The sequence below is a fragment of the Erithacus rubecula genome, assembly GCF_903797595.1.
Source record: "Erithacus rubecula genome assembly, chromosome: 15".
NCBI classification, from domain to species: domain Eukaryota; kingdom Metazoa; phylum Chordata; class Aves; order Passeriformes; family Muscicapidae; genus Erithacus; species Erithacus rubecula.
This window is the reverse complement of record NC_136667.1, coordinates 5,683,004-5,702,939: the sequence shown is the minus strand read 5'-3', so window position 1 is coordinate 5,702,939 and position 19,936 is coordinate 5,683,004. Positions and strand designations below refer to the sequence as shown.

At 56.6% G+C, this 19,936-nt stretch overlaps 1 protein-coding gene across 5 annotated transcripts in view; it reads left to right on the top strand.

Annotated features, from left to right (window-relative positions):
- STARD8 (StAR related lipid transfer domain containing 8) overlaps positions 1–18,713 on the top strand; it is a 48,707-nt gene extending 29,994 nt beyond the window's left edge. The window contains exons 1-14 of one of the 5 annotated variants that reach the window (XM_079319212.1): positions 6,005–6,159; positions 8,202–8,273; positions 9,442–9,523; positions 10,675–10,738; positions 11,013–12,313; positions 12,879–13,052; positions 13,475–13,634; positions 14,532–14,730; positions 14,815–15,025; positions 15,194–15,308; positions 15,572–15,787; positions 16,176–16,393; positions 17,086–17,262; positions 17,425–17,890. In XM_079319212.1, the coding sequence (XP_079175338.1) occupies positions 6,057–6,159; positions 8,202–8,273; positions 9,442–9,523; positions 10,675–10,738; positions 11,013–12,313; positions 12,879–13,052; positions 13,475–13,634; positions 14,532–14,730; positions 14,815–15,025; positions 15,194–15,308; positions 15,572–15,787; positions 16,176–16,393; positions 17,086–17,262; positions 17,425–17,542 (3,210 nt within the window). In that variant the 5' untranslated portion in view covers positions 6,005–6,056 and the 3' untranslated portion in view covers positions 17,543–17,890. Of the gene's footprint in view, positions 1–6,004; positions 6,160–8,201; positions 8,274–9,441; positions 9,524–10,674; positions 10,739–11,012; positions 12,314–12,878; positions 13,053–13,474; positions 13,635–14,531; positions 14,731–14,814; positions 15,026–15,193; positions 15,309–15,571; positions 15,788–16,175; positions 16,394–17,085; positions 17,263–17,424 lie in introns of those variants that run through there. The other 4 variants (XM_079319215.1, XM_079319211.1, XM_079319213.1 and 1 more) reach the window with 4 other exon arrangements.
- The last annotated feature ends 1,223 nt before the right edge of the window (positions 18,714–19,936 follow it).

Sequence of the window (19,936 nt, the reverse complement as noted above, 5' to 3'; positions counted from 1 at the left end):
TTTTCTCGAAAACCAGAATTTCCTTCACATTTTTTTTTTGGCCGTGAAGTGCTGTGCCCGGCTGGCAGCGGGGATGCGGCTGAGCGGGGCAGGGATGGGGCAGAGAGAGGGGCGGTGGCAGTGGCACAGCCTCAGTCACACCGCCCGCGGCTCTTCCTTCTCCTCTGCTCCCCTCTGAAGGTGCAGCAGGCAGAGCAGACCTGCAGCCCTGGCAATATTTGGGTTTGTTTCTGCCAGAGCCAGCCGAGCCGCGTGCCAGTTCCTGCTGATCTCCGACTGTTTCCTGAGCCAAAATCCTTTTGTGTGAGCCCTGCCAGGTATGGCCAGGGGTGTCATGTGCTGGTGCCAGCCGTGCTCTGGGATGTGGCATCACCTGCTGACACCGGTTCACTGATTTAAAAGCAGTTTTCAGAAGGAGGAGTGAGAAAAGAGCGGGGTGTGGATCTGTGGGGTGGAGGTGGAAATGCCCCGAGCTGTGATGAGCGATGGGTGTGGGGTGCAGCAGAAGGGGGTCCTGATGGGAGAGACCTCTGAGCTGGTGACAGTGTGCACACAGACCCATGTCCCCCTGAGAAATGTCCCTTGGCTGCATTTGGAAACTCAGTGTTTGGGTTATGCCTGGAGGGGTCCCTGCACGGACAGGGGGTCTGAGCCTGCACCCCCATGGGCTGAGTGGGGCTCAGCTGCACATCCTCGGGGTTAAACTCCTGAATTTTGCAGATCTTTCTGATGTGGGATGGAATTTCAGGAGTTTAGCAAGGCGCACATGCAGGCACCTGAATTTCCCCTGGGCAGCAGGGACAGGTCAATAAACCAAAGCTTAGTCTGGTGGGGAAAGAGGCAGGATCTTTTGCAGAGCTGGGCAATACTTGGAGTTATTTTTGTATTGAAGCCTTTAAGAAGGGAAGAAGAGAACCCTAAATTAACCATTCATGCCTCTGCTGGGAATTCAGTGCCAGTTCCTTCCTGCTAGGGCTTGTGCCCATGCCAGGGTTGTGGCAGTGGCCACTGCTGGGTGTGACAGCTGTGATCTGGGCTCCCTGTCCCTGGGGGTGTGTAGGGCTCCCAGCAAAGCTGGAGCCTGAGCATTCTTCAGCCAGGAACGGGGTGGGTTTGTGATTCTGTACAACATGGAAAAAGCTGCAGCAAGACCACGAGGGAATTCTGCTCCATGGGTTCCTCTGGTAACGCACGTGTTTATGCTAAATAAATGCATTAAAGTAGGAGGGAATTCCCTCATGTATTAAGGAAGTAACTGTTCTTCAGTGCCTGGATTTAGCAGTGAGCTGGGGGTTGTTCCTTGGCGTGGGAAGCTGGAGAGCAGCTGCAGCAGGTCACATCCATGGGAGATGCAAATGCTCCAGTGGGTGATTGGAGCTCCCTGCAGAGCCAGAGCTGCTGCTGGTTCTGTTTTTTTAGCAGAACTGGTGGTGTTTTCCTTTGACATGGCCTTCCTTGGCCTTTGGTGGTGGCTGGTGTTGTGTCTCGTGCCGTACTCTGGATGTTGACCTCAGTCCATGCTGGGTTTAACACTCTTCCAGGTGGTGAAAACTGGACTTTTGCTGTTGTCAGTGTAAAGAAACACAAGATGTGATGGCTCCTGACTGGGAGCAGCCTGGCTGGTGCCTGTGGTGGGTGGAGGATGCTGTGCCCAGTGCTGCTGGAGCTCCAGCACCTCTGGCTGCCCTCGGGGCGACGGCGTCCGCTTGTCCAAACAAAGTGCGTGTGAGATCCATGGGATGGTCAACAGGAAAACCCTGCACTTTTAGGAAGGGTGGACTACAGGATGGGCAAGATGGATTAATTTTCTTCAGCATCTGAGTGGCTGTTTTCATCTTGCTCCTCATGCCTTAAAGTTGGATGAGGTTGGAGCAACCTGGGGTAGTAGGAGGTGAACCTGCCCATGGCAGAGGATCAGAATGAGATGATCTCTAAGGTCCCTTCCAACCCAAACTATTCTGGGATTCTCTTCTGGATTTTTCTTTCTGGCTTCAGCAAACACCAAAGAGAAGGATGAAACTTCACCCCAAGCCTAGATGTGACAGAGGTGGCTGTGCTGTCACTGATAGACCTTCTTGGGGTGCTGCATAGGGTGGGCTGGAGCCAGAGACTCTCTCTGCTCTGAGCTTGCTTTGCCATTGCCTTTTCAGAGATGGAACCCCAGGTTCCCTCCATGCTGCCTTCCCCCCCGACATGGGGGGCTGCTGCTGTGTGCTCCTGATGCAGTGGGAGGGTCCTGCCCTCCCTGTTGTTCCTCTGGGGTCAGAGCAGCTGCAGAAATGCAGGTGGGAGAGGCAAGGACGGATCAGGGTCCTCACCTTCCTGGCCCTTTGTTTCTGTTCCTCTTTTTCCATCCCTTGTTCCCCCCAGACATCTGCTGTGCAGCTGCAGCCCCAGCAGTGGGACGTGTAACCCCCGAGCTGCCGCAGAGCTCCTGCTGCCTGCTGCTCTGGAGCTGCTGGGAGGAGCTGTCCTTAGGCCAGAGGGGCTGCCTGGGGGAGCAGGAATCTGTCATATGCTGTAGGACACTCCCATAGCCATCACAGCAGTGCCAGGGATGCTGACTTGGTCTCTGCCACCCCACTGTGTCCTGCTGCCAATGGACATGTCCCTCCTGGTCCTTCCCTCCTGGTGCATCCCATGCCCCTGAGTGTGGCTGTCCCTTTCAGCCCTGCCCTCTGGGGTCTGTGAAGATGAGGAACAAGTGACTTGGGTTAGTGGTGGCCTTGGCAGTGCTGGACTCGATGATCTGAAATGACTTTCCCATCTTAAACCATTCCATGATTCCATGATCCTGTGTGTCATTCTGTTGTGACACTGCTGCAGTGCTTCCTTCTCATCTTTATTAAAGACAGCACTGGCTGCAAACCTGAATTTAGGTTATTCTGAGTGATGTTTGTGGCAGCAGAGTTGTTCTGTGTGCAGGTTGGGCTCAGCTCCTCCCCCAGGTGCCAGCCTAGGAGGGCAGGAGCTGCTTTTGGGTGGGCAGGTGCTGCAGCATCACCTTGGATTCCTGGTGGCCACACATTCCTGTGTGGTGCAGCACAGAGCTCAACACACTGTGGGTAGAAAGGGCTGGTGGAGCTTTTAGAGCACAATAAACCAGACCTGAGGCTGCTGTTGGGCTCGTGTGAGGGGAGGAAATCAGAGCTAGCACATTCAGCTGGTGAGGGTGGTCACACACAGCCCTGGAGCCCAGACAAGGGATGAGGTGGGGAGTGCTCTGGGGGTCCCTGTGCCCACCCTGCATGGATTAGATCCAGATGTGATCCAGACACCCAGCAGCTGCAGTCTCCCCGCCCTGTGGTGGCCAGAGGGGTTCCTGCCTGGGTTGTACCTGCTGGTGCTCACAGACACCATCCAGCAGTTCCCATGCAGCCTCTAGGATCATGTTTACCCCTGGGTGTCCCTCGTGTTTGTGTTCCCAGCAGCTGTCTGGGACAGGAGCAGGGTGGCAGAGGGCTCTGCTGCCATCCCCCTGCCAGGTGCCATCCCCAGGGAGCCATGCCCTTGGAGCAGACATTTCAGGGCTGGAGGTGAAGGAAGCATTTGAGCAATTCCTTGTTGGTGCCATAGCAAGGAGCAGCTCCCAAAGCTTATGAGACCTATTTTCTGTGTGAAGGTTAATTATGGAAATACGCCGTGTCTGGGAGAACATCCAAGAGCATTCCTCATTCCTGTCCATGTGCCCTGTCCATGTCTGTGCTGGCAGCTCCAAAATCTCTGCACTTTGCTGAGTGGAGCTGGGGGCTGGAGGCAGGAGATGCCTGTGGCTGTGTGGAGCTCTGTGTGCTTCCTGCCCCAAGAGCCCAGCTGGGTGGGCAGTCAGTCCCAGCTGTGCCCAGTGCTGGGAGGGCACTGTGGGGTGGCACACTGGGAGGGTCTGGGATTGTCATTTGGCTGTCCCTGGGAGCTTTGGTGTGAGCAGGATACACCTTTCCCATGGGACACCTGCTTCTCACTGAAGGCACAACCCCTGGCTCAGGAGAGATGTTGGGACTTTCTGTCATTCCTGTAAAAACAGGCAAGAAACTTCTGCTTATAGCTGGAAAGTCCCTCTTGTAGGCAGTTTTACTTTCAGGCAGGATGGAAAGAAATCACACCAAAAAGCAAGAAAACAGCAATTTTCTGCCCTTGGTGCTGGGGCTGAAGCTTCCCCCGCAGTGCCAGGCAGCTGCTTCCAGCTTTCCATGAGGTAACATGTGAGCAATTTTGTGGCAGGGTTTTCTCCTCACACACTAATTGGCTGTGTGGGACGTTTTATGGGGATTTGGAACCTTGCTGTGGGAAGCTGAGAGCCTGGCCTGGGACTTGTAGCCAGTTCTGATTGTTAAAGTGAAAGTGCAGAGCTGGGGTTCTGGGAAGTGGCTTTCCTGCCTGTAATTCTGCTGGCCTCCAGTGTTCCAGGTTGCTCATTTGAGAGCTTTTATGGAATGTCCTGGGCTTTTCCCTGTCTGTGCCTGTTCCAGGGCAGGGTGGGGTGGATGGAGCACCAAAAGCACTTGAGAGAGATCCATCAGGATCCAGACACCCCACAGCCAGGAGCCATTCCTGCTGGAGCCACCAGTGGGCTGCCCCAGGGAAATGCCACAGTGCAGAGACTGCAAGAAGGGGACTGGGGAATTTTGTCCTTTTTTTTCCACTTCAGTGTTGGTTTTCATCCTTTTCTTCTGAAACAATGAGAGCCTCTTCTCTTCCTTTGTTTGTGATTTCCACCCCTTTCCTGGGGGTGTTGTGGCATGAGCATGAACAGCTGGCTGGGGGGGACCAGCCTGGGGGTTTCTGACAGACCATGGTGGCCCTTGGGTTACATCTCTGCCCTTTGCTGGGTGCAGGGGATGGGAGAGCTGCTCTGGGAAACCTTTTCTTTGGGAAGCACCATCCAGCCTCAACAGCTGCTGGACAAGGGCAGAGGCTTTGCTGGGGGAGGATTCTCTGCTGGCTCAGAGGATTGTGCACCATTGGGAGCTTTTTCCACATAAGGTGTTGGTGCTGGTTTCCCCCATGGGGTTTCCAGACATTTTCTGAGATAATTAATTCTCCATCTCCCATAGAGAGCTTCCTCTGGAGCATGAACCAAAATGGGGCTGCTGGTCTCCCTTCCCTGCCTGCAGTCAGGAAGCTGGTGGGATTTATTCCCTTGTTTCTCAGGGACTCTGCTGGTGCCCTGTGCCTGCTCCTCCTGCCATGCAGAGATTTCTGCACCATTTAAAGCGCAGATCTCAAACTCCTGGAACTTGTTTTCTGACCAGTGGAGCCTCTTTGTGCCCTGCTGAGGGTGGGTGTAGTGTTTGATGAAGCTGCATTAGACATCAGAGAGTCCTGGCATCTGGAGATGTTGGGAGTGTGTCGCTGCTGCCTGGGGCAGGATGGAGGGTGGAGGGTCCCCAGGCAGCAATCCCTGGGCTCAGGCTGGATTCCCAGTGAGGCTGCAGCCAGGGATGTGTGCTGGGCTCAGGTCCCATCACCCTGCCCGGCAGTGAGGCTCCTGAGAGGTGACAGGGGGGCTGGGAACAGGCTGGAGTGGGTGACCCTGTGCCCAGCGTCCGGCCGTGCCCCAGGGCAGGAGTGTTTGCCTGCCCGGCCTTTCCTGCACTTCCCTGGGAAAGCACGTCCATGGGAAGGGTGGGAGGGGGAGGAAGCTGCTGCTGGCTCCCTCTGGGACAGGACACTTGGAAACCTTTTCTGTGACAGCATTTCTACATGAGGAGGGCTGCTCAAAGCCCTCTCTGCTCCAGGGGGCTTCTCGCTGTTTGGGGGGCTCTGGGGTGATGCAGGACTTGCCACAGCAGGCAGAGCCTGGGATCTGGCTCCCAGAGAGGAGAGGTGGGGGTTTGGGGCCCTGGCCCCCTGCCAGCCCGTGTGGGAGGAGATTGTGGAGGGAAGGAAATGTCGTGTTCTGACTCCTCATTTCCACCATGGGATGGGTGGCTGAGCCCAGTCCTGCACAGAGCATCCTGCTGCAGCCCTGGCCTCTGGCTGCTCCTGGCTGCTCCCAGGCTGCTGGGGTGGCTGTGGTCACACTGGTGTCACCTGGCCCCAGCTGGTGCCCAGCCATGCTCTGGTACCAGCTGAGCCCCTCTGTGGGCAGGGATAAGCTCAGCCCTGCTCCTGCTGCCCTGCACCAGACCCATCCCTGGGGCAGGATCCACGGCACAGGTGGGAGCTTGGTGACTTTACTCATGGCTGGGGGCACACGGAGCTGCAGCTGCTGCCTGGGTTGGCCCCATGGAATTCCCATGGGGATGAAGGGGCAGTAGGGTGGGGCAGGGGTGGGAACTGGCAGGTCCCTTGGCAGGGGCTGTGGGAAATGCCTGTCCCTGGGTCCTGCTCACCCCAGGAGTGTGGGAGAGATCTGCTTCCAGAGCTGGCATGGCCAAAGAGCATTCCCAGGGACTGGTGCTCTCCTGCTGGACAGAGGCAGCTGTGCCCTCCCCATGGGGTGATGGGTTCTTTGGGAGGGATGTGGTGCTCCACATGGACCAGCTGACCCAGGATAGCTCCAGGGTTGAGTTCTCCTCTGGGATTGCTGGGTCTGAGCCCTGTGGGGGGCAGGAGGGGTCAGCCCTGGGTTTTGGCAGGACTCCTGGCACAGTTAATGACAGCTGTGCGGTTTGGACCCACATCCAGATGCTCATTCCAAAACTTCTTCCCAAAACTTGCCAAGTATTTGGGTCCAGGGTTTTGGCTTGGTCCTCTCCTGCTTATTTTGAATTTTGTTGGTTTTTTTTTTTCACTGCTGTAAGTTTGGAATTGGGAATGCAAGCTGTAGCCAGAGCTCTGGGCTGAGGCAGTGGGTGGATAGGGATGGAATCAGGGTATTCCAGTGCTGGGTGGGTCTGTGCTCAGCCCACTCCGTGCCAGAAGGGGCAGACCAGATCCTGAGGCTGCCAAGGCATTTTCTACCCATGAGGTCAAATGTTGTCACCCTCAGCAGCAGAAATGTCATCGGGCCAATGGGTGCTGACACTTGGCAGTGACTTGCAGTGGCTGTGGGAGCTCTGGGCTGGTTTCCCTCAAGTTCCCTAAACTGGAGGAATTTCCCAGGAAATGCTGCTGGCTGCTGAATGGGCTCATCTGGGCCGTGGCTGATCCCTGTGTGTGGGGTGGGAACCAGCTGGGTGAGGGGTGAAGACCCTCACCAGGGATTTGGTGCCCACTATGATGAACACCAGCTTGAAAGAAGAGGTGGAGAGAGCAGTGTGGTGGGAAGGAGGTGGGGAGGAAGGGCTCCTTTGGCAGCCTTTGCTCAGGGATGTTTGCAGAAGTGATCAGCACTGAGCTTTGACGAGCTCTGAACTCATGATTACAAAGAAAGATCTTCCTCTCCTGCCTGGCCAAGAGCTCTGTTTGGTTTGGTGGGTTCAGAAACAAAACATTTCATCCTGTCATTCAGGTGGCATCACTGTCATCTCCTGCTGTTTTCCTGGCACTGGCACAGAGCTGCAGCTGAGCTGTGTGTGCCCAGGACCCCTGGTGGGACCCCTGGCTCTGCAGCTGTGCATCTCTGCCCTGTGCACATGGAACCTGGGCTCAGTGTCAGGGCTCTGGGGAGGTGGGCTGTACTCTCAGGGTGTTGCTGCTGCTGCTGGAATGCTCAGGTGATAGTGGTTAGATTTTTTTTTTTTTTCTCAGAGTTAGGATTGAATGCTTGGGAGACAGATTTCTTGTTTGGACTTGGTTGTTTATTAAATCTTATTTAAAGTACTGAGATATTTTTAGTACTTTTAGTTATCAAGCCAAAAGTGAGAAAATTGAGGTGAATTTAGTTAGTTACAAGTTTTTTTAAAGGCTAACTATTTAATTAAAAACTAACATTTATGTTATTTATACTTCTGACCTGATAACTGAACACTTGTGACCTGCACTGCAGGATTTTTTATCCAACCAAAAAGTACCTGGAATAATGAAGAAGGAACAAGGAAAAAGAAAGAGACAATGCTTAAGAATGTCCAATTTGTCCCATACTTATTATGATATTCTAAAACCTTAAATTCAAAAATTTTTGCCATGTGAAATAACACACTTTTATTTTAACTAACCAGTGATTCTAACTTTATTACTCAAATCTGGGAGCCTTCTCCAAGGCTTCAGGTCAAAAGCTGCATTATTTTGGGGGTTAGTGTCGGAAAGCACAGAAAGCTCAAAACTCCCAGGCTTCAGGGTTCCACCACTCAGGTTGGTTCTTTGCTTTCTCACAGAAATTGAAGCCAAGAAAGCGTGTGAGTGGCTGCGGGCAGCGGGATTCCCCCAGTATGCCCAGCTGTACGAAGGTGAGAGCTGCCCCTGCCCCTGCCCAGAGCCTGTCCCATCCACATTCCAAGGGGGGCTACAGGAGAGGAGGGGATGGAGAGGATTGTTCACTGGTTATGTGATTGTTTGAGCCCTTGGCCACGGCCTGGAGAACCAGCCAGTTCACTTCCCTGCATTCCTGAACTTTTCCCCTTCAGGCAGGGCTCTGAGGAATCCTGGGGCGGCTGCTTTGGCCAAGGGCAGGCAGGCTTTGGAGAGCCATCAGCTCTGAAGTGCTTCAGGGAGTGTTTGCCGTGGGTGGGAGCATAGGGGCAGCCAGTATAGGAAACATGGAGAACGAGCATGATCTCCCTCCTTGCATCCCTCCCCAATCCCACAACCCCTGCCCTGCTCCAGCCTGTCCTTCCTGAGCCCTGCCTGGAGCTGACCATGTGCCTCCCCTCCATTGCTTCCCCAGCTCCTGTGCCAGGGCACAGCAGGGTGGTTGTGGTGGAGGCTCTCCCCTCAGGCTCAGTGTTTATTTTGGAGCCGTGGTGGGCTGCTGGTGCTGGCTGGGGCGAGCAGGGATGGACAATAGCGGGAAGCGGGTCCGGCGGCTGCAGCCACGGCCATTGTTCGGCCATTCGGCCACTTCCCCTGCCCCCTGCAGCACCAGCTCCCTGCTGATGGCTTTAGGAGCTGCCTGCTTGCTGCCAGTGCCTATTTTGGGGGGCAGGCCCCACGTGCAAGGACAGGCTGGGTTCCTGCTGGGAACACCCAGCCCCAGGTGCTGGCCCCAGACAGAGCTCACAGCTGGCCAGCGAGGAGAGGTGCTGGAGTCTGGGAATGAACCAACCCTTCTCCAGCCTCTGTCCACAGAACTTCCCACATCCTCCAAGTGTTTCCCTCTGTTTCCCTTCCTCTGGCTTCATTAAAAGATGGGTTGAGACCCTTGGGGCTGAAGGTCCAGGTCCCACATGCAGGATCTCAGCAGAACTGTCTCTGAATGCACAGGGATGATCAGAGAACTGAATGGAAACCCTTGGGCACCTTATCCCCCTCTCCTAATGTACCTGGGAAAAGCCATGCACCACCTCCAGGTCATCTCCAGCCACTTGGGTTTCTCCTTCTCCCTTGCCCACTGCTGCCTTTTGTCCCTGATGGAGCAGCTGGCTTGGGATCTGCCACTGATGCCATTTCCCTCCCCAGAATCGTCATTCCCTCTTGACATCAGTGCTGTGAAGAAGGATCACAGCTTCCTGGACCAGGATTCCCTCAAATCCCTGTGCAGGTAACACTTCCTTGTCCCCCCTGCACATGGAATCAGCAGGGGGATGTGCCACAGAACAAGGGCAGCAGCCCAGGATGATGGGATGGTGGGCTCAGGGTCATGCCTGATGGGGTGGTGGGCTCAGGGTTATGCCTGATGGGGTGGTGGGCTCAGGGGCATGCCTGATGGGGTGGTGGGCTCAGGGTTATGCCTGATGGGGTGGTGGGCTCAGGGGCATGCCTGATGGGGTGGTGGGCGTAGTAGGGTGCCTGCCTTGCACCTTGGCTGGGCTCAGAGCTCACTCCAGCACAGTTGCTCCCTCTGCAGTGAGAACTCAGATATTCAGATCAGGGAACATTGCTGGTTGATTCCAGAGAAACAAGAGGTTTTTATGCTCCATGTGATGCTGCTCATCCCAGTACCAGGCAACCAGCTTGACTGCACATTTCCAGCTGGGCACAGTGCTGCTGCAGCTGCAGGTTTGGAAGCTGTGCAGAAGTGCTGTGCAGGGAGCAGCTTGTGGGGGACTCAGAGCAAGCCAGAGCTGGCACCCAAAGCAGGGCACTGAACAGATGGTCAGTCTGGATGGGCCATGTGTCACTTGGTGTTGTGGGTGACTCAGCCCTGCCTTGGCTCTTGAGACACGTCACCCCCCCCCCCCCCCCATGTCCCTGCATTGGCTCCACGCTGTCCCTCCCACCCTGAACAGAGAAGAAGCAGGAACAGGGTCTGTTTCCTATTTGATCCCAGCAGAGAGGCTGATGTGCTGGGCAGGAGGGGATCCCCGTGCCGTTTCCTGGGTGCAGTGAGGCAGGAGTCTCCGCCTGTCCCTCCCTCACTGAGCTTTCAGGTCCTTTAGTCATTCCCTGTCTGGGTTACAGGAGCATCTGAGGTGATTTTGCTTTAATAGCCTGGAGCAGACCACTCCTGCTCACTTGCAGAACTGGTGGCCCCAGCAGCTAGCGTGGGCTTGGCTTAGCTTGGGCTACCATCTGCTGGCATTGTCCCCTTCTTAGTCAGGTGTCCCTCTACTGTGGAGCCACGGTCACAGGTGACAGGCACAGCCCATGCTCCAGGGCAAGAAAATCAAAAGAAGCCAAAGCCCTTGCTGTGACCACAGCAGGGCTGGGACAGGGGTTGGAAGCAGGGTAAAGCCACTCTGTTTCTTGCAGGAGGCTGATGACCCTGAACACTTGTGCCTCCATGAAACTGGATGTTCACTTTCAGCGTAAACAGGTGAGTGCAGGATGCTCGAGGCAGGTGGGGGGCTGAGGGGTGCAGGGGATCGCGTGCTCGATGGTGGGGCAGTGTCCTGGGGACCTCTGGGACTGCCCTGGGCACAGAGTGGCTCCTGGAGGCCAAAGTGTCCTGAGCTGGTTTGAGAGCTGAGCACGCTGCTCTCTCCCCACCTGGGGCTTTGCTGGTGGCTGTGTCCCTCTGCAGTGGGGGGATGTTCTGACCTTCCTCGGCCCCCAGGGATTGATCATCCCCTGTTCTCAACGGCCCACAGAATGAAGACTCTGAGGAGGAAGAGCAGTGTGCCATCAGCAGCCGCTGGGCCTTCCAGAGGGACAGCAAGAGGTGGTCCCGTGTGGGCTCTGCCGATGTGCTGTCGCAGGGCTCGGAGGCGCTGAGCTGCAGCATGCGCCCGGTGTCCAGCCGCGAGAGCGTCCTCACCGAGCTCAGCACCAACCCCGAGGCCACGTCCCTGCACAGCACGGGCAGCGCGGGCAGCGCGGGTGGCACGGTGGCCATGCCATCCCCGCTGCGTGCCGCTGCCATCGCCTCCAGCTGCAGCCAGAGCGAGGGCTCTGCGCCGGAGCAGCCCTCGGGCCAGGGAGAGGGATCCAAGGAGAGGCTGAAGAAACGACGCTCTCGCAGCTTCCTGAAGCGCATCGAGTCCCTGCGGAGGAGGGACAAGGAGAAACCCAGCCCAGACAGGAGGGTGGCTCCGCACAGCAGCGCCACTCTGCCACCGGGATGGGGCTCTCTGAACAGTAACGGGGACCTTGCGGCCACCAGGACCACCTCCTCTAAAAGAGGGATCCCTCCCTCTTTCCACAGCAAAAAACACTTCTCGGTATCATACAGGACTAACCGCCTGCTCGGCCCCGGGGGCACCAAGGGGAGCTCTGACCCCAAGCGCAGCGGACTCTACCTGGAGGATTACGACACAGCCGCTGCTGCCGAGTGCCAGCGCCGGGCTCGCCACGGCGACTGCCTGGTCTATATCCCCTGTGACCACAAGCCTGGCACCTTCCCCAGGTCCCTGTCCATCGAGAGCTTGTGTCCCCTGCCCGGCAGCTCGCTGGGCCGCTGGAGCGAGGAGGGAGTGGGGCTGGGCGGGGGCGGCAGCAGCAGCAGCGTGGAGGGCTCCTCCTCGCCCAGGGGCTTCGCCCGCCGGCGCCGGGGCTCCTGCAGCTCCCTGGGCAGCCGTGTCAGCATCTACGACAACGTGCCGGAGTTCGGCAGCAGCGAGGATTTGTGCAAGGACGGGGAGGTCACCTTCGAGAACCTCGACGACATCCTGCACCATATGTGGGGGCTGCAGCAGAAGGTGGAGCTCTGGTGTAAAGCTGTCTCGCCTGGCCTGGATGGGGAGGAAGGGGGCGAGGAGGAGGAGGATGAGGAGGAGTCGGACTCGGGAGGGGAACCCTCCAACCTGCATTTCGAGGAGAGATCCATGTCGGATGTTGGCACCTCTGCTAGTGACTTTGATAGCACTGGGAACTCCCTCAACGAAGCCGAAGAGATGGAGACACGGGAGCGCCGGGATTCGGGGGTGGGAGCATCACTGACAAGACCCTGCAGGTATCGCAGAATCCCGAGGTAGTTTGGGTGGGAAGGGATCATAGAGACCATCTCATTCCCCTTGCCATGGACAGGGACACTTTCCATTAGACCGTATTGCTCCAAGCCCCGTCCAGCCTGGCCGTGAGCACTACCAAGGACGGGGCACAGCCCGTGGGTCGGGGGAGCAGAGCCCGATCCCATCCTCGGGGGCTGGATAGTCGTCTCTTCCCGGGAGGGACGGCAGCGTTGCCGGAGCCGCACGGGGCGGGCAGGGGAGCGCAGCGCGGGGCGCTGGTGCGCTCTGGTGGCCGCAGGACACCACTGCCACCACTGCCACCACTGCCGGTCCTGGCTGCCCGCACAGACCTGTGATTAAGAGGTTTTTCATAACAAGGGTAAATGCAGGGGTACGTGCCCCCCTGTGCCACTATTCCCTGCGGCTTTCCCAGGACAGCTACGGCTGTTGTCACGTTCTGTGGCTTTCTTCACCCAGTTCGGCTGCTGCTGAGGGTGATGTGGCAGTAATGAAGGAGTGGAGAGCAGTGGGGGTTTCCTTAGCTGGCAGTGTCCCGTGTGTCCCCAGAAAGCTGCGTTGGCACAGCTTCCAGAACTCACACCGGCCCAGCCTGAACTCAGCCTCGCTGGAGATCAACCGCCAGTCATCAGCCCAGCTCAACCTGCTGCAGAAGTGCTCCCTGCTCCGGCTCACAGCCATCATGGAGAAGTACTCTGTGCCCCACAAGCAGGCCTGGACATGGTGAGCTGGGGACCAGGAGGGACCCACAGGCTGCAGCTATTGCTGTGACCCCAGCTGGGGCAGCTTTGGGGTGTGCAGGGGGAAAAGCTAAAGCAAGGGCTGTCTGCTCTGGCAGGTGTGAGCTAGAGCTGATCCCCAGGCTCCTGGCATCATCCTGGCTTCCAGGGGGGCTCCTGGCATCATCTGCCACTATGGGGGCTGCAGGTGTTCATGGGGCATTATCAGTGCTGCAGCAACATAAGAGAGTGGGACGATGGTTTCTTTTCATAGCCAACTATCAAAATATTTTAGCTTAATAAAAGGTGCTGCCATTCCTGCTGGGAAAGCTGCCTTGCTTGTATTCCAAATACTGCAGGAATGTGTGTGTGTGTGCTCCCTCTGCGGAGGGCATTGCACTGATGTCTCTCTCTCCCACTCTGCAGGACTGTGCCCAAGTTCATGAAGCGGAGTAAAGTCCCTGACTATAGGGACAAGATGGTTTTTGGGGTGCCCCCCATCGTCAACGTGCAGCGGACGGGGCAGCCCCTGCCCCAGAGCATCCAGCAGGCCATGCGCTACTTGCGCAGCCAGTGCCTGGACCAGGTGGGCTTTGGGGGGAAAAAAGCTTCAGGGCTCCTGTTGTTCACCTCCTGTGCTGAAGTTGGAGGGTGGGATTGTCTGTGGGAAGCCATCTCTCAGTCATTGTCTCCTCTGGGTTGATGATCTCCTTGGGGAGTGTTATAGATAAAAATGAGATCAAGCTGAATTAAATATGATTAAGCAATATTTATTTTGTGACCGAAGTATGATCCTCGATAACCACAATCAAAAAAGGGACAACACCGAGCCTGGGGTTGGTGCTGGGTGAACACACTCTGATCTGATCTCCATTGCATCAGATCCTCCGGTGTTCACCAAACTACCTTGGTCAGCCCAATTTTTATACAATTTTTCATGCCTGGAGTGGAGGTCTTTGTCTTCTTTCTCATTTTGCATATTCATGTGGTTTTCTTTCACTTTTCTTTCCATTGGGCTGGACAAAACCATATTCTGGGAGATGATGAATTCTGCTGAAGGCAGGTTCTGGTTTTCAGGAAGATGGTATTGAGATGTAACTTGCAGGTCTTGGTTTACTGGAAACTGGCATTCAGATCTATTTTTCCCCATGGCTCTGGTTATCTTAGTCGTAGGTGCTTGTTGGGCTCTCATCATTTGGGTGTTCCCTGGATAGTTCCTGAAAGAGCCATCTCCACAATTTAGTTGTTAATTCGGGCTGCCCTGCTTTTATTGGATGTTACAATGATGTGGTGAAGCAATCTGTGTCCTTTTCATCCGTGGTCCTTTTTTTGGTTTCTGAGTTTTCTTTACTATTGTATCTGCACAAACATTGCTTATTCTACATTACTGTATAACTTCACACAAATTACATTATACCATATATTACAGGGAGGGTCCCCCAGTGCCCACCCAGCCCGCTCACCCCCTGCTCTACCCCCACAGGTGGGCATTTTCCGTAAATCCGGGGTGAAATCCCGGATCCAGGCGCTGCGGCACATGAACGAGACCAGCCCCGACAACGTCAACTACTCGGGGCAGTCGGCGTACGACGTGGCCGACCTGCTGAAGCAATACTTCCGCGACCTGCCCGAGCCCATCTTCACCAGCAAGCTCACCGACACCTTCCTGCAGATCTACCAGTGTAAGGGCCGGCCTGGGGGCTGTGGGGAGGATGTGTTTGGGTGAGGGGGGTGGTGGCCCCGCTGATGGCACCCCGTGCCCGCAGTCGTGTCCAAGGAGCAGCGGCTGCAGGCGGTGCAGGCTGCCGTCATCCTCATGCCCGATGAGAACCGCGAGGTGCTGCAGACCCTGCTCTACTTCCTGAGCGACATCGCCTCGGCTGAGGAGAACCAGATGACAGCTGGCAACCTGGCTGTGTGCCTGGCCCCCTCCATCTTCCACCTCAACGTGTCCAAGAAGGAAAGCACATCGCCCAGGTAAGGGCTGGCTGAGACTCAGCTGCCCAGTGCTCCTGCCCTGCCTGCTGTGGAAGGCCAGCAGGGGATGGTGAGGCGTGGGGGGGTGTTGGCTCTGCTCTGGGACACAAATGAGAGCCATGGGGGTCTAGAGGTGCCCACGGTGCCAGCAGTAGCTGATCCTCACAGGGCCATACACAAGAGGGGCACCATGGGGAAGCCGGACCAGAAGGACCTCAATGAGAACATGGCTGCGACGCAGGGGCTCTCCCACATGATCACCGACTGCAAGAAGCTCTTCCAGGTGGGTGGCAGTGGTGTCCCAGCCCAGTGGGAGGTGTGACCTTGCCAGCAGGTGCTGGTCCTGGGGCCAGCTGAGGGCACCCTTCCCTCAGTGGGACAGCAGCCCAAGGTGTGTCCCCAAGCTGTGTCCTGGGGCAGACTGTATGTCCATCCTCCCCACTCCCTGGGGAATGAGTTACAGTTCTTTATCTGTCCAGGACTGCTCACAAAGTCGCCACAGGATCTGTCTGCCTCAATGAACATCTGTGTTCTTTTGGCTTGCAGGTGTCTCATGACATTTTGCTGCAGCTGAGCAGCTCCTATATGGCTGCAGATGCTTATCCCCACCCCCTGGCTGACTTGGTGTGCCAGGGGGACAGCAAGGATTTACACTCCTACTTTGAGCAGAGCGTCCAGAACCTGCTCAAAGAGTCGTCAGAGAAATTCAAGGGGTGGCTGAGCACACCAGGGCCCCTGAACACGGAGCTGTCCTGCAAAAAGGTAAATGCTACTGTGGAGGGGCTTGAGAACATGCAGGGAAATCTTGTTACTGTATACATTGGTCAGAGAAGAGACACCTCTTGTCCCCGGCTCTCTCATGGATCCAGCAGGTGTTTATCTTTTGTTATGATTCTTTCCCTTATATTTAGAGTAGAGGCTCCAGCTTGGGAAAAATCCCATCTGAGCCTGAGAAAGCCATCCTTTAAGATTCTTCCTGGGCCTGTAACAGCCACAAAATCTGCATGGGGTGGTGACCTGTCCAGTAGCCAGAGCAGGTCCCACCATCCCTCACTAGCCAGCAGATGGGATTGTGCTGGTGGCAGCCATCAGTGAAGCCCTTCAGGGGGTCCTGTGGGACGGTCTGTGTGACCCTCACCTCGCCCCTCAGGTAGGGGACGGGCACCCTCTGCGCCTGTGGAAGGTCTCCACGGATGTCGAGGCCCCTCCCGCCACGGTGCTGCACCGGGTGCTGCGGGAGCGTCACCTGTGGGACGAGGACCTGCTGCAGAGCCGGGTGGTGGAGGCGCTGGACAAGGACATGGAGCTGTACCACTACGTGATGGACAGCATGGCGCCGCACCCGCGCCGGGACTGCATGGTGCTGCGGTGAGAGCTGGCCCCGGGCTCTGCTCCCTGCGGGGAGGGTGGGGTCCCCGCCGATCCCGGGGGTCAGGGAGGGTGGGCTCTCCTCTGTTTGATCCCGGGGGCAGGGAGGGTGGGTTCCCCGGTGTTTGATCCCGGGGGGGGCAGGGACGGTGGGTTCCCCGCTGTTTGATCCCGGGGGGCAGGGAGGGTGGGTTCCCCGGTGTTTGATCCCGGGGAGCAGGGAGGATGGGTTCTCTTCTGTTTGATCCCGGGGGGCAGGGAGGGTGGGTTCTCCTCTGTTTGATCCCGGTGGGTAGGGAGGATGGGTTCTCCTCTGTTTGATCCCGGGGAGCAGGGTGGGATGTGTTCCCCCGTGTTTGATCCCGGGGGGGCAGGGAGGGTGGGTTCCCCGGTGTTTGATCCCGGGGGCAGGGAGGGTGGGTTCCCCGCTGTTTGATCCCGGGGAGCAGGGAGGTTGGGTTCTCTTCTGTTTGATCCCGGGGAGCAGGGTGGGATGTGTTCCCCCGTGTTTGATCCCGGGGGGGCAGGGAGGGTGGGTTCTCCTCTGTTTGATCCCGGTGGGCAGGGAGGGTGGGTTCTCCTCTGTTTGATCCCGGTGGGCAGGGAGGGTGGGTTCCCGGTGTTTGATCCCGGTGGGCAGGGAGGGTGGGTTCCCCGCTGTTTGGGGCAGGCAGTGACTCTGTGCGTGGCAGGCGCTGGCGCACGGACCTGCCGCGGGGAGCCTGCCTGCTCAGCTCGCTCTCGGTGGAGCACGACAAGGTGCCCGTGGAGGGAGGGGTCAAGGCCATCGTGTTGACATCGCAGTACCTCATCGAGCCCGGCGCCATGGGCCGCTCCCGGGTCACCCACATCTGCAGGGCTGACCTCAGGTAACCGCAGGGACCCTCTGGGGCAGGGCTGGAGCAGCAGCATCTGCTGCTCCATGGTGCTGCCAGGGTCTCTCCTGCTCACTCACCCCCTCCTTCCTCTCTCCTCTCTCTCTCTTTCTCTCTTTCCTCCTCTCCTCCTCCTCCTCTCCTCCTCCTCTCCAGGGGCCGTTCTCCCGAGTGGTATAACAGAGTTTTTGGCCACCTCTGTGCCATGGAGCTGGCGAGGATCCGAGACTCCTTCCCAGCCTTGAGTCCCAACGGCCCCGAGACGAAGATTTGAGGTTCCAGGAAGATGCTCTGTCCTTTCAGACGTGGATCTGGACTGGGACTCTCAGCAGGAGCACGGTGTGCTGCAGTGCCCGTGGAGGGGAGACAGAGGCACACATTTATAAACATCCTTTCAGCCCGGGCTGGGCAGTCCCGTCCCACAGCCTGGGTGCTGTGGGGCCGCAGAGCCGTGGTGTCCTGCAGGAGAGGGAGAGAGTGGCCATGGGGTGACCCCTGAATGCAGGCTGTGGCAAGAGCTGGGGCCCCCACACAAGCCAGGAGCACCAGCAGGGGTGAAGGGGCGTGGGGTGAGGCAGGAGAGGGGACAGTGGGGCCGTGTCCGCAGGTCGCAGTGTGGGGTCGGGAAGTGAGGGTGGGCAGAGAGGGGGACTGTGTGTGTGGTGTCACCTGTGGGGACAGCCAGGGAGTCACTGAGGGAGTGGAAGAGGCTGCTGTTCTGGGAGGAGGGGGCTGCCTGTAGATACTATAGATATCTCAAGTGCCAGCCCCTGTCGAGGGGCAGATGGAACCTGGAGCAGCATTGGTGCTGAGTTCATGGAAGAAGCAGCCCTGTACTCCTGTGCCTTGCTGTTCCTTGGCTGAAAGCCCTCTCTCTGCACTGGGTGTGCCAGTTCTGAGCCAAGGCCATCCCCCAACTAGCCCACCCATTATTGCATGGGGCAGGACATTTCTGGTGCCCTGGAGCAGCTGCACCTGAGTGGGAAGGGGCAATGCCTGAGGTGGAGAGAGACTCCCCAGACCAGCTCCCCCTTTGTGCTGCCCTCTGTGTTGAGGGAGGAGGGGTGGCAGGAGGGGCAGTTTTTTGGGATTCACCCCTCTTGGGAGCTGCACATGGCCCATGCCCACTTACTCCCTGCAGAGACATCATTCCTCTTTCCACCTCATCCTTCCCTCCATGAAGGAACTGTTCACTGGAGCTGTCAGCATCCAGAAGATGACCTGGTTTCTTCATTCAGGCAGGGACCCAAATTCCCAGATGTTGTTCCAACTGGAAGGCAACATGACCCATGAGCTGGGGACCCCCAGTGTCAGTTTGGCCATAACTGTCTTTTAGTAAAAAGAAAAGCACAAATCGGCCTCTAGTCTGTGTTTTTATATATATGTATTTATATATATATATATAAAAATATAACTAACATGTGGGGGAGTGAATTTTCTCCTGATATTTTTTTAAAGTGTTTCTTTTTTTTTTTTCTATCTATAAATACTTGTACAGGTGGAATATTAATATATAACTCTGGTGGCAGAGCTCAGCACCAGGTGATGCTCACTTAGAGCTGTGTATTTTATATTTAAGGGACTTGTGTTTTGTATCATATGAAACTGCTGCAGTTGTTTGACTTGGATTGGGGCTGCTCTTCCCATCCATGCAATTAATAAAGTACTAACTTTAAGAAGAAGGAGGAAGCCTCTGTGTTCAGGGCATCTCCAGCACCAGAGCAGCCCAGTGCTGAGAAATGTGCAGCACTGGGGCAGCCCCTGCGTGGGTGAGGAGACTCAAACCCAGCATTTCCCACATCCAGCTGTGCTCCAGGGCTTTGCCAGGTTTGGGGCTCTCCTGGCATTGCCACCTGCAGCAGGGAGAGCACCTTGAGGAGGAGGAAGAGCATCAGCAGCAGTGAGGCTGATGAAGAAGAAGCACATTGTGCTGTTGAATTCCCTGGAGCAGACACCTCTGTTGTGGAAGTAGTGATGGGAATGGGGTGGAACATGCTGGAGTAGATGAAGATGATGGTGGTGAATGCTGCAAGATTAAAGCCTGGAGAGGAAGAAATCCCTCTCTGAGCTTGGCTAAAGTGTGGGATTGGCAGCAGCAGGACTGGTCTGGCTTTTATCATTAATGAGCAGAAACATTGGGGCAGCCCTGGCTCATCCCAAATCCACGTGGCCAGGGCTCCAGCACTGGGATGGAGAGGGTACTCTCCCCATCCTGGGAGGGAGGCCAAGCTGGCATCTCATCTTCCAGGGCCCCAGCAGGATGGCAGCAGTCCAGAGACCCACCCAGACCCACTGCTGGAGGGGTGAGAGCTCTCAGGGGCCCCCACTCCCACAGGAACCCTGTCCTGCCCCACATCATCCCTGTGCCCAGCAGATTAAATGAAGGGTTCCCCACCCCTCTGGATGATGCTGTGCTGGGTACAGACACTAAATTGCACCTCAAAGCCTCTGCAAAGCTGGCTGGAGCCATCCCAGGTCTTCTGGGCTTACCCAGCCATGCTTCCAAATCCTCCTCTGCTCAGCACTGTCAGCTGATCAGTCCAAGAGTGTTTTCCTCCAACCCCTGCTTTACAGACACTAACACTTAAAATTAATTTCTTACTGAAATCCTCCAAGTTTCATTAACAGAGATTTATGTTTTTCCCTTGCACATTGTTACAGATTAATC